This window comes from Tachypleus tridentatus, chromosome 3, assembly GCF_004210375.1.
Source record: "Tachypleus tridentatus isolate NWPU-2018 chromosome 3, ASM421037v1, whole genome shotgun sequence".
In the NCBI taxonomy this organism is placed as follows: Eukaryota; Metazoa; Arthropoda; class Merostomata; order Xiphosura; family Limulidae; genus Tachypleus; species Tachypleus tridentatus.
In genome coordinates, this window is record NC_134827.1 from 9,107,747 (window position 1) to 9,120,384 (window position 12,638).

General features: G+C 30.7%; 1 protein-coding gene across 18 annotated transcripts in view; it reads right to left on the reverse strand.

The window, feature by feature from the left end:
• The window catches only part of LOC143246310 (uncharacterized), a 219,730-nt gene that overhangs the window by 29,239 nt on the left and 177,853 nt on the right, over nucleotides 1-12,638 (reverse strand). For 13 of the 18 annotated variants that reach the window (XR_013025909.1, XR_013025910.1, XR_013025911.1 and 10 more), the window contains 5 exons: nucleotides 11,072-11,197; nucleotides 10,696-10,776; nucleotides 8,784-8,873; nucleotides 6,135-6,185; nucleotides 1,941-1,964 (listed from right to left, as the gene is read on the reverse strand). Coding sequence is in view for 15 of the 18 variants with exons in the window: in XM_076492811.1 (XP_076348926.1) it covers nucleotides 1,941-1,964; nucleotides 6,135-6,185; nucleotides 8,784-8,873; nucleotides 10,696-10,776; nucleotides 11,072-11,197 (372 nt within the window). In the remaining 3 variants the exon portion in view is untranslated. The remainder of the gene's footprint in view (nucleotides 1-1,940; nucleotides 1,965-6,134; nucleotides 6,186-8,783; nucleotides 8,874-10,695; nucleotides 10,777-11,071; nucleotides 11,198-12,638) is intronic. The other 5 variants (XM_076492819.1, XM_076492816.1, XM_076492808.1 and 2 more) reach the window with 3 other exon arrangements.

The following is a 12,638-nucleotide window of genomic DNA, read 5'->3' on the forward strand; positions in this document are numbered from 1 at the left end:
ACTGTTTGAGTCAAGACAAGTGATTGGCCACCAGATTTATAATGTTTGGGATGTGACACGCCAAGATTGCCATGTAGTGGTTGTGGCCCAGTAAATAAGGTCTGGAGTCTAAAACAGAGATTTGAGTGTGGTTACCCCTTACTTAGTGATATAGCTGATTAAAGTGGAATAATTAGAATGAACCACAATAACCCACTTCCTCAAGAGAGAGAAGAAATAATACAGAGCTTGATTAATTACCAACAGTTCCAGATGTTGAAAACAGAGAGCAGTTTCCTTGCTGGACATCAAGCAAAATATCTTGGGAATTGAGAAAAGTCTTCCAACCCACTAAGGAAGCATCGCTAAACAGTTGAAACTCTGGAGAAAGTAGAGGAATGGGAACCCCCATAATAGTTAGTTGACTATCAAGTCAGCAAGCAACGTTGGCCCTGATCCCAGGGAGAAAGGGTACAATGATGGTTCAAGGGATCATGGGAGAACTCCCATTGGTTGAGAAACATCCACTGAAAGGAATGCATGTAAGCTCAACCCAAGGGAATGAAAACTTCCAAGGAAACTTATATACCCAAAAGAGAAAAAAACCCTCATGCAGTGAGAAAATGAAAAGGTAGGGCCACTGAGACTGCCTGCTCTATATTCCTAAGCCAAAGTGAAGAAGGCTGAACCTGAAGACTGGAAGAAAAGCAAAACCCCCAAAGAAAAATGATATAAGGGGAAACGTTTAAGAATGAACTCTTCCAGCTGGATCAATAAACCTCCACCCATTTAGTTTCCTGGACAAGTTAGCAGCCATGATTGACCAACTTGGCATGGAAAGAAATGAGCAGGAGCTAGTCATCCATGAAAGGGAGCATCTGAATACTTAGTGATTGAAAATAATGGGCAAAATAGCATATCATTCAACAAAAATATGAAACCAAAGAATAACCAAATGGAAGCACTCAGAACTGGAAGACATGGCCCTTGTGGACAAACTGAAGGAAACAACTTGGCACTGGGACAGTTAGAATTTAAAGATAGGCATCCATCACTACAAGATGGTCATCCAGAGTTTTGTGTAAAAATTCCCTAAAGTGACCCAAATTCCCAGTGAACTAACGTCTGTGCTTACCCAGCAGACATTGTCGACCCTAAGACCTAGGGACTAGGTTAAAAACATTATAGACTGTCAAGGAAATTTCATCATCCACAATATTAATTTTCAAATTCATATGAATAAATTAGAATTTGGAACACAGAAATGTTTCTAAAACAAATGAGTAAAAAAAAGGAAATAAAATACAAGTCAAAACTTGAAGTTAAAACAAATATAAATTTGTGATAAAAAACAAACAATATTTTGTAATCACATGGAGAGCAAATTTAAACACATACATACACACTAGAATGCCAATCGCGAGAGTGAGGATTGATCTAGAACAATAGAGAAAGCTACCAGTGCCAGTATAGATGGCCCACTATAATTGGTCAAGAGTAGTCATATGATCAGCATGTGTAATGAAATGACACAAAACTGGTGGGATATAAAAACTGATGCACTGTAGTAATTTTCTTTTTTTAACAATGCTTAAAGGGCAGACCAGGATTGAGATAGCTTTGGATGGGAAGAGATAATACCATTTTGGAAATATTTTTATAATACGTTTAATTGACTTGTTACTTTTTCATTAATGTTCCAGATAAATAATATTTTAAATAATAGTTTTAATCCACTGATGTATAAAGTTATCATTAACAAGTTATGTTTTTGAAGTGTACAAGGTTAAATAATACAGAACTACTACTCAAAACATCAATTGTACTTGCTACCAGATGCTGAATGATGTAGTTTGACACAATCAAAGAAAAAAAAAATATGCTGAGTTTGACTTTTATAAGGTTTAAAATGTTATAAATATAAATCTTCTAAATGGATAGTTAGAAATTTAAACAGTTACCTTTTGTATGTATCGTATTGGTGACTGCAAAAGAATAAATTATATATATGTTAAAATTTGTGGATAAAAAAATGTGAAACATATGATTAACTGTAAATTTTAACAGATTAAAGATTTGCTACTGAAATTACAAGAATTTTTACTTTACAGTAATTTGAAGTTACTGTTTCATTAATAATAAGCAATGGTAATGACTGAAATAGTCATGAATTTCATTGTTCCATAATTCATTTAGAATATATTTTAGTTATATACATATATATATATATATATATATTCACGTAATTTATCTAAATTTTCATGCAGGTCTATGCATGTAGTAAAACATTATGGAAAACCAAATGTGTAAAGAAAAATTTGTATCAATAAAGCTTGCATTTGTCTATGGCTAAAAACTTGTATAATTTTGGACCTGCCCCAGATAATTGTATGATTTGGAATTAGTTAGGTGTTTCTCCCATATAAATGTTGTTTTGAATAGTCTGTGATGTATACACCATTTTGATTTTGATATACTGTACTTTTACATTTTTTCTGAATTTTGGCAGTAAATCAGAATTCCTTGAGTTTTTGTTCTTTATGGATATATATATATAGAATTCTTTTGTCCTTGACATGTGTGGACATATATAGATTACTTCTCCCTCTTTTTATGTAGATATTTGTTCACTTGGGTTTGTATTTCCTTCTTTTGTGCTCTATGTTTCATTTATTCTTTGTATAACATTTCCAAAACCAGCATTTTTAGATACTTTTGAAGTTATCTTTTGGATATCATTGGATCTCAATAAGACATAACTTAGCTGCTGTGTGCCTGACAATAGTTATTTTATTCAAACCATGTACAAACATTTGTACTAAGGTGACACACATTGTATTTTTCCTGATATGCAAATATTTCTATAACTTCATATAGGTTTTCAGTGGGTATCATGAGCAATAACTGTCATATTTTCCATCGAAAGCTATGTGTTACAAAGAATCTAAAGTAATTTCACAATCTAGATTGTTCAATACATGATATCAATAATTATCACATTTTCAATTAAAACAATTGTTTCAGGAATTCAAAGTAGACTGCCAGTGGCATATTTTGAGAATTTTGCACTGTTCACCAACTACCTGAGGATTTGAGTTGCATATAGTTTAACCCTAAAAATTTCAAACTGATCTGGAATCCTTCAGATGTCTATGAATAAATTACAAGTAAGAATAATTCAAAATAAGGACCAAGTAGATATTTATATTGCTTCTTTCTATCATATCTTAGATAACAAATCAAATGATTACAATAAAATACAAGCATAAGTTTGCTTTAAATACATGATTAACAAAATATTGATATGTAATTTACAGTGACAAGGTGTAAAAATATATGTGATTAAATTACTGCTTTTCTGGTTTCTGAAATTTTTCTTTCATTCATAGCATTAGTAAAATGCACACTTTACACCTGTAACTAAAATATAAGTGTATTCTATGTCTAAATTTGCTTTATATGTTTATGTTCAATATACTCAGAACTGTATTGCACTATTACTTTGCATTAAGGTCTTTTATGCTTGTATATACATATGTATATATATATATATGTATGTGTGTGTGTATATATATATATAAATGTTTGTATGTGTTTGTGTATAATTGGCAAAGTAGTTTGGATTGTTATAATCTTTCACATTATTCTGGAAATAAACATGTCTATAATATATATTGTAGTATGCAAATACTAAATATCTTACTCCTCTGTAGTGTACAAGCCCATTGAGAGGGTAGGGATATCTCCTAAGGGGCCCATGAGACAATAAAAAAAATGTTTATGAAATGTACTAAATCAGTACAAAATATTACTACAAACATTAATAATGCTTTCAGTAATTCCAAGAACTATTAAGAGAGAACACATTTAAATCTTCACAAGGGCCCACTATTTTCAAGAAGTTTTGATAGAAAATGATAAAAACCCTATAACCCATTGTTTTCAAAAATGGCATTTTTTTCTTTGGAGGTAACCTTCTGAGAAAGAAAGATCCACCTTTAAAACGTGCTCAGGCAATAAAGATTTTGCTGTGTTATATCCATATAAATATGTGAAACTTGTGTATGGTGAACATTCCTAAAATTTGTGAGAACTGGCAAGTCAAGTGAAACACCTATGATGTGGACAAAAATAACATAAAATATGAAGAAAGAAAATACAATAATAATATAGTGTGAAGTAATAACAGAATATTTACTATTTATGTAGCTGTATTTCTTGTACAATTGAAAGTTGTATTGGGAAAATTGGAATTTAGTTTTTTTTTACTGTAAGCAGGGAAATAAGCAAAGCTAAGTAATAGGAGTATTTTTGTTTCATTTAAACTGAGAGATATTTTCACACTCAGAAAAATCGATTTCCTCTTCTGTTCTATGACAGAAGGTTAGAGTTTAACTTAGTTCAAAGATACGCTGCTTCTCTTCTTGTCACACACATACATGTGCAAAAGCAATAAAGCTCAAGCACTGATAAATTATATGTCTTAGTTTTAAAAATAATAGTTAGCAGCTTTTACAGTCATGGACAAGCCAGGCAACAGGGGCCATAAATTGAAAAAAATAACCAAAAAACAATAGTTTTCTAAGCTGCTGAGCTGAGGAATAATGATGAAGCAACCATTGTATATCTTGTGTAATATTAAAGAATAATTTTGTATTAATGTTGACTTTTGATTTAAAAAAGTTTTAATTTCTTTGATTATATGTTATGGCTTTAGGTGGCAGTTATTGACACTGAGAACATTTACTGTTTGACTAAAGATAGTGAGTTTCATGCAACCTCCTCAGATGTATTGTAATTTCTAAATTGGTGATAAAGTTGGCTTGAAGACAAGCCTAAAGTGTGAAAGAAGAGGGTTGTAGCTTGTTAATATTACTTTCCCTATTCTCTCATAGTGTATATTCTGTATCTTCAAAACATTTAGATTTTTCTAAATAGTGATATGTTTGATCAAGGTATTAGCTAATTATAATACTTGCTACAGCAGGTTAAGGCAAGGAACTAAACTACTGTTTCATAGTTGTATTATATCCCACTTTATTCTGTGTGGAGAGGATTATGTTATGACAGTCACATATAGCAGCAATAATTCTAAATTCTTGTAATCCAGTTTTATGATTAGTTAGCTGCAGAATGTATCATTACAGAAGTTTTGGTGAGGTGGCATATTACTCGCTGTCTCCAGAGTAGGCTTATATGTTTCAAACTTGAGAGCATCAAATTAAACTGGTGTTCATGTTTTTAACATTTAAGCTCCTACCTTGAAAAACTGCTGATCAAATTGCTTCATCTTAAGCTTATTTTCAATAGCTCTTTTAATTGCTTTCACTTCTTATTTCATATTTCAACCTTCAACATCAAACACGAGCATTTATCACTCAGTTTTTCGTTTATGAATAGTATTCTTTTTTGAGAAATAGTAATTTTCCTTTGTCTGCATTCATGTGAAATTTCTAGCTGTTGTAGAAATCAGGTAACTGTGTGTTTCTACAATTGTGGAATTACTAGAGTATCTTATTTATCACAAAACCTAAGAGAAACTGAATTTTTGAATCCAATCAGGTAATACACATTTTTAAACACATATATACACATACAAATCTGTAAATATACTCAAAATAACAAAATAATTCTAAAAATAATGAAAAGATTTTTAGCAAAATTAAAAAGGTATAAACTATGACAAATCCTGTGAGAATTCACTGGAAAATTTACATATATTTTTGAGAACAAGTAAAGAAGTAGAAAGTGATAGATAATGTAATTGAAAGAATAGTAATAATCTTAATTATTCAAAATAAAATAAAATTTATGTCAAGAACATCTGTTGTTTAAGCACATAGCTACACAGTAGGATAACTGTGCTCTGCCTCTTATGGGTATTGATACAATTTTTAACAATATAAGCCCCCAGACTTACTGCTGAAACATAGGGTGGACCTAACAAAAGAGAGATGAAAGTAAAAATAACACTAAATTGCTAGAACGAATTGTGTTACTCTGTTTAACTTGAAAGAAAATAGATTTTAAATTAGACTATAAATAAATATAATGTGCGTGTAAGTATATTGTGTCAGAATTCATTTACGCAATGATACATCATGGAAAAATAGTTCCACCTATTTTAACACAAACAAACATTCAAATCTCTTTACCTTCAGTATACTTACCCAACTTCCTTTGTTACCCTTCTCTCCAGGCCTGCCCTAACACCATAAAATACAACCAGAATATCACTAAAAAATAAAACTATGTAGAAATAACACGATTTTGCTATATAAGCGATTAGTTTCAAAAAATGGGAAGTTAAAATATATTCTTAAAACTGAGAGTCAACATTTGCTAATGCTGAAAAGGTATTTCCAAAAGGTACTTACCACTAATAAACCATGGCTAATTTGACCTTCATTTGTCCTCTATGCATTGGTAAACTCTTTCCCTCTTTCTCTGGCAGTTATTTTGATGTGAAATTAATTAATTCAGGAGAACTAATTAATCATCAAATTGTTCAAATATTAAGCAATCTGTCTTTGTCTCATTCGTGGATAAGGGATGATGTGGGTTTGATTTGTAATAGGGGGCAAACTGCAGACAAACTGAATGAGCAAAATGTTTGATGGGATTAGTAAGCAGATTAGCAAAGGAGCTAATACTAATAAATGGCCAATACTGGACATAAGGTCCTTAAGGCCAGCTGGGATCTATAAATCCTATGTCAAGGATATGATGTGGGGGAAAATGGGAGTACCTTGAGAAAACTCCCTTTTGCTTGTAAGGCATCAATCCATTACCATTGCCCAGCTAGCAAGCTGAAGCAAGTTGGAGAGACAAAGTGAAGGCTGGTGCTGAGGGTTATTTAATGCTTTGTAGAGTCTCTAATCTTTAGATATTTGTTAGGAATTTACTAGGGTTTGAATACAAATAGATTTTTACAGTGTGGAATCTTCAGTATCACTGGTATGTAAGCAGAAAAAGAGGAAGAGTTCATCAGATATATTGTGGTTGGCAGTGGTGTTGATATTGAGAGCACTGGGTGAGTTTGAAGAGGAGGGACAGAATGTGTATCTGGGATGAAAGGGTGTAAGTTCAGGCAGGTTACTGGTTTGCTGTGATACTTCAATGGTTTGGGGTTGAATTGGCACATGGGCCTGAGTATCTTTTTTTTTTTTCCCCCTTTTTGTTGTTGTTGTTTGAATGGTTCACTCTTGTAGTTCTGTTTCAGATGTAGGCATAGTCCGGTTTCTTGGTCTTTTATAGTTGATTGGTTTGCCACATGGGTTGTGGAGTTCTTGTAGGAAGTAGGCACTGCTTGGAGGTTCTGAAGCACAGGTTTGTGGAGTATACTAGTCAGTGAGGGATGTGGGCATGGTTTTTACACTTTAAACTAGTGGAAATCGAGAGGTGTACCACAATTAAAATAAGAAACATGCATGTGGAAATGAAAAGAATACATAGCAAGGACAACATATGAATAAGCCAAGTGAGGTCCGTCCAGGCAGAAAAGATCCAAGGGAAGCATCTTTGAATATGATGTATTATGCCAGATGCAGTTCAAGAACAAAAACAACATGGAAAACCCTTGTTTAAGTTTGTAAAATCAACAAGTGCAATTCACTTGGTCAAAACATCTAGGAGAAGCACCTTGAATTGATATCAAGATAGCCAAGTGAGGTCCACACAGGCAAAAATATCTGGAGAAGCCTCTTGATATACAATGGATTATATCAAGTGTAGTCCACCTTGGTAGGAAACATCTAGTGGAAGTGCTTTGCATAACAAATTTTGTGCTATATTGTGCATAAAACACATAACGTAATGGTGATAACCTTCTTCTTATCAAGTAAGTACATATGTACTTTCCTATTTAGAAATTTGAACTTGAAAGAAACTGATATTAATTACTGATCAAGCAAAATCTAAAACTGTATAGTCACATGAAAAATATAAAACACACTTCTATACATGAAAATGCCAACTGAGAAAGTAAGTGCTGCAAGGGTAGAGAACACTGTCTGCACTATTACGGGGAGCACACTGGAAATAGTGGAAAATGGTCACATGATCAGCACTTGTTTCTGCAGTCATGCAAAAAATACAGCAGTACAAAAGACTGGTGCACTTTTAAAATATTTACCAATGACTTAAGGGCAAATGAAGGTCAAGGTAGTTATGGGGAGAGGAAGTAGTACTGTTTCAGAAAACTAAATAAAGAGTATGTATATTTTCCCATAAGACTAATTATATTTATGTAATTTCTTTGCTGTTTTAAAGATATAACAATTTAAGTTTTGCCTATCTGAGAACTATCCTATCCATTTAGTTTATCTTTTTTAAGTGTGCCCAAGTTTTCAACTAAAACCTGGAACATTACTTTCATTCCTCACCTAATGTTTCAGGCTTTTTCTCCTTATGAAAAGTATGTTCTCAATCTACTTTCTGTGGAAAACTCTTTTTCACAGAATGGAAAATAATGAATGGAAGTGTCCAAACTATTACAAGATCTTCTGTTTCACGTTTTTTTAAATAAAGTTATGGTTTATTAAAGAATGTAAATAACTATTTAAATGGTGGTCATGGAAGAGTGAAAACCAATATTATGCATATCTGAGAGCATTTGGTTTAAAACAGAATGAATTCTTAATTAGCTGGACAGCTGCATGTAGTGTAATTTTATCTTTTTAGCAATTGAAGAGCAAGCTACAGTTACCACTTTCACTGCTTGTACCAAAAAAAAACATATATACACATATTAAATGAGCCCTTTATGAAACAATATCTGAATTCTAATTTCTAAAATCACTCACTGGAGGTCCTGGTAATCCAGGGGGTCCTAATAAGCCTGGTGGACCCATCTCTCCCTGATTTCCTTTATCACCCTTGGACCCTGGTTTGCCCTACATATAAAGAGAATGTTTTAGGATGTTAAACAGAGGACTATTTCTAAATTTTATCATAATAATCAGGACTAAATATATTTGATGAAGAACGCAAATATTTTTCTGTGCTTCTGGAGACACTTCATCTTCTCTTGGATAACCAAAAAGAAATCATAAAGTATGATATTTCATTTCTTTACCAAAGCTTACTGAAGAAGTGAAACATCTTGGTTTATGAAATTTTTTCAGTTCCCTGACAGCAACTGAAGCATTCTAAAAATTATCAGAACTGTTCATGACTAAGGATACACCTCATTTAAGTTTTGTATATTTTTACTATAACAGCTAAACAAAGATATGTTAAAAATCTAAAATTACATGTTTCATTTTTGGTTCCTACCTACATCTATTACAAGCTGTTTTATGATTTTAATTATGAATTATACAGATTACAAATTGAAAAAAAAATTAACAAAAAGTATATAACCTGTAACATTACAAATGATTCAGTTCATTTGTCTAGTATTCAAATGCATCAAAATGAAAAACATTAACTTTATTACTAGACATAAATGCCTTCAGATAAGTTTCTTACAGAGAAAATATAACAGATCCTATTGTACATTATAAAGATTGCTTTTCTTTTTAATTATACATTAACAAGTTTCTTCTATGTTTCTCTTACTTTAAACTTTTAACAAAACAAATGGAAATAATTTGCTTTTAATTTAGAGTATGAACAAAATAGTTAGAGAAATGCTTTCAAACTTCCTTTCTTTAACATTTGGCATTACATTTCCTTGCTGAAAATTAAGTGGTATATCAACAAACTCATGTGTGTTTTAATACATATACTGACAAGAAAAATAAGCATCATGGTGATTATTTGATCACAAGGAAAAATGTTTAAAATGGGCCTAGACTTACACAACACATTTTGACTCCTTCAAAATTCTCCTTAGAAATTCGAAAGAATCTGTTTGAAAGTGCTAAAACTGCAATCATAAAACACATTCTTTCTATAGCTGACCAATAACAAAATAGGCATTTAAATGTAGAGATATCTCTACTCCATGTGACAGTTACAAATGTAAAAATAAACAAAACTATCACATAAAACAGTAAATATGTGCTTGGTGAGACATTTTACAAAATGTTAAACCTCAGGTAAAATTAAGCACATTATTTCAACCAAAAATTTAGGATGTTCCAGATTAGATCAAAGAATTTAGAACTTTTGTGCATGTGAAATATTTACTATAGAGAGTATGATATGCAGCATTTGCTAATTACAGATATTTTGTATACTTTCAAACTAAATGTCTTTTCATCTTGGTCCACAGCAAAAATGATACTTAAGGTGCTATATGTTGATTAAGGAAAATTTGTTTAACCATTGTGAGTAATCAAAATAAAGCTACCAAGGTCTTACTCTATAAACTAAAGCTAAGCAACACTATTAATTTACAAATGTAATGACTCTTAAAACTCACCACACTATATATTTCATGCATCATAAAAGATAATTCCCAACTAATTCAATTTATAGTTCTAACATATGCTTTCACATTTAATTTATTTCTAACCTTTACTTCTTTTTTTACTTTGTTTAGTATATATTATTCTTACCCAAAATCATACCATACTTACTACATTCACTAATTTGGTGGAACATTATTGTTATCAAGTGTCAATGTGTTATGTCTATATTCTTAGAAAGATATAACTTTATGCTAAAAACAAATGAAAAGTAATAAAATGTGATATTTAAATATTTGACTGATGTATACATAAAAATGAATGTATTTCTTTACTATAATTAACTCATCTATATATTTACTGATGGGCCATGAGGTCCCCGGACTCCTGGAGCACCAATTTTTCCATTAATACCTGGTAAACCTGGGGATCCAACCCTTCCCTAGAAAATAAACTATTAGTAAATTGAACTATATCTATACAATTTATTTTATTTGGTATTAATTTCCAGTTTACTTTTTCTTTGTAAATATTTATCTGGAGGAAATCAGTAAAAAAGAGCTTAGGTTATTAATTATTTGAGACTTTACAAATAGAAGAAACTGGTAGTGATATGCACAAATCATGATATATTTGTCAAACATAAAAAAGTTGTATATGTTTATATATTCAATTACTTTAAACATTTTATCCAAAGACATACATTAAAAAATCTTATAAGCGTCATGACTTCTCACCGAAAGGCCAGGAAATCCAATATCTCCTTTTTCTCCCTTTTCTCCTGGTGATCCTATTTCTCCTTTTAGTCCAATATGACCAGGTTTTCCACGACCAGCAAATTTTCCATGTCTTCCTCGCTTGCCCTGATTATCCAGTAAAAAATAAAATCCTCAGCTAAAGAATAAAATTACTTTTATGAACTAATTAAAAACATAAAATAATAATCACTTTATTATATAATCAATGTGCATACACACCTTTTATATTTTCATACCTTTCTCAAACTTTTGCCAACATAAATGTTTAATTTTGTTAATATTTTATACTCTAAAGGAGCAGCATCTTATATGTGCTTAATTCTAACATTAAGTTCTGTTAGATATGAAATTTGATACTAAATAGTTTTCCCCATATTTATTTCTGAAATTATCAATATATTATATTCACACTAAGTTTAGGTGTTAAGAAGTTTTTTTTAGTGAGAAATGTTTATTACTTTACAGTTTTGTAATTATATTCAAATTTACTCTGAATAGTTGCTAAATGTGATAAAAAGTTGAATATGGTACTTACTTGGCCTTAGGAAGTTAGTCAGGGTTAGTGGTTAATGGCCTATCTGAGTTGACATGCTGGTTAAGTTCAAGTAAACATCAGGAAAAGCTTTTGTTCCTGAGGTTAAGTATGTAATTAAGGGATTGAAATAATAAAAAAAATTTCCACTTGTGTTAGTAACACATAAATAAACAAAGCATTTAATAAATATAACTTTGAAATATTATATGGTAATTATTTTAGAATGGTATTATTTAAGAACATTTTTAGCAACCTTCTGATGGTTAGGTGCAAGATACATGGTTGCCACTTTTAAAGATAGCAAACTGTCTATAGAAAACCACAATAAAGAGTTTGTAGAGAACGTTTGTTTAGTTTTAAATTGGAGATGTGTATTGATAAAATGTGTAAATTAATACAGAGATTCATTATTCTTTTAATGATGAAAAATATACTTTACATAATATTGGACTAAAATTAATAATTTATGAAAATTCCATATACTAAACTCTTGTTGCAAATTCATTTAAAATTACAAAAAAAGTTTAAATAAACTTAACGTATTTATACTGAAAGCAAAATGTTCAATAATTTATCTTCTGTTTTTATATGTGAAACTTTAAATTGCTTAAGATCAGTTAAGTATTATAAATACTGATGAAGTATTAACTGATTAATTTCTTATCATGTGTTTCACACTGATAATTTCTAAAGTATTCTAATTTTATAAAATACTATTCTAGTGATGTTTGGAGTGTATACTAGCGTTACTCTTAAATATATTGTTCTGCAATGATGTAAAGTAGTGTAGAAAAATAATTTGAAGGATAAACAGTTTTTTTACAGTTTAAGTTACCTATGAATTATCATAATTTTCAACTCTTACAAGTTCAAGAATTAATAAATGCTTTGTTCATTAAATAGGTAAAATTTCTAGAAATTAATTATTCTTAAAGAGATTAACATTACATTAAAATAAATTTGATTGAATCCAGACATTTAAGAAATTACATCTTGTTTTCAGATGTTTTA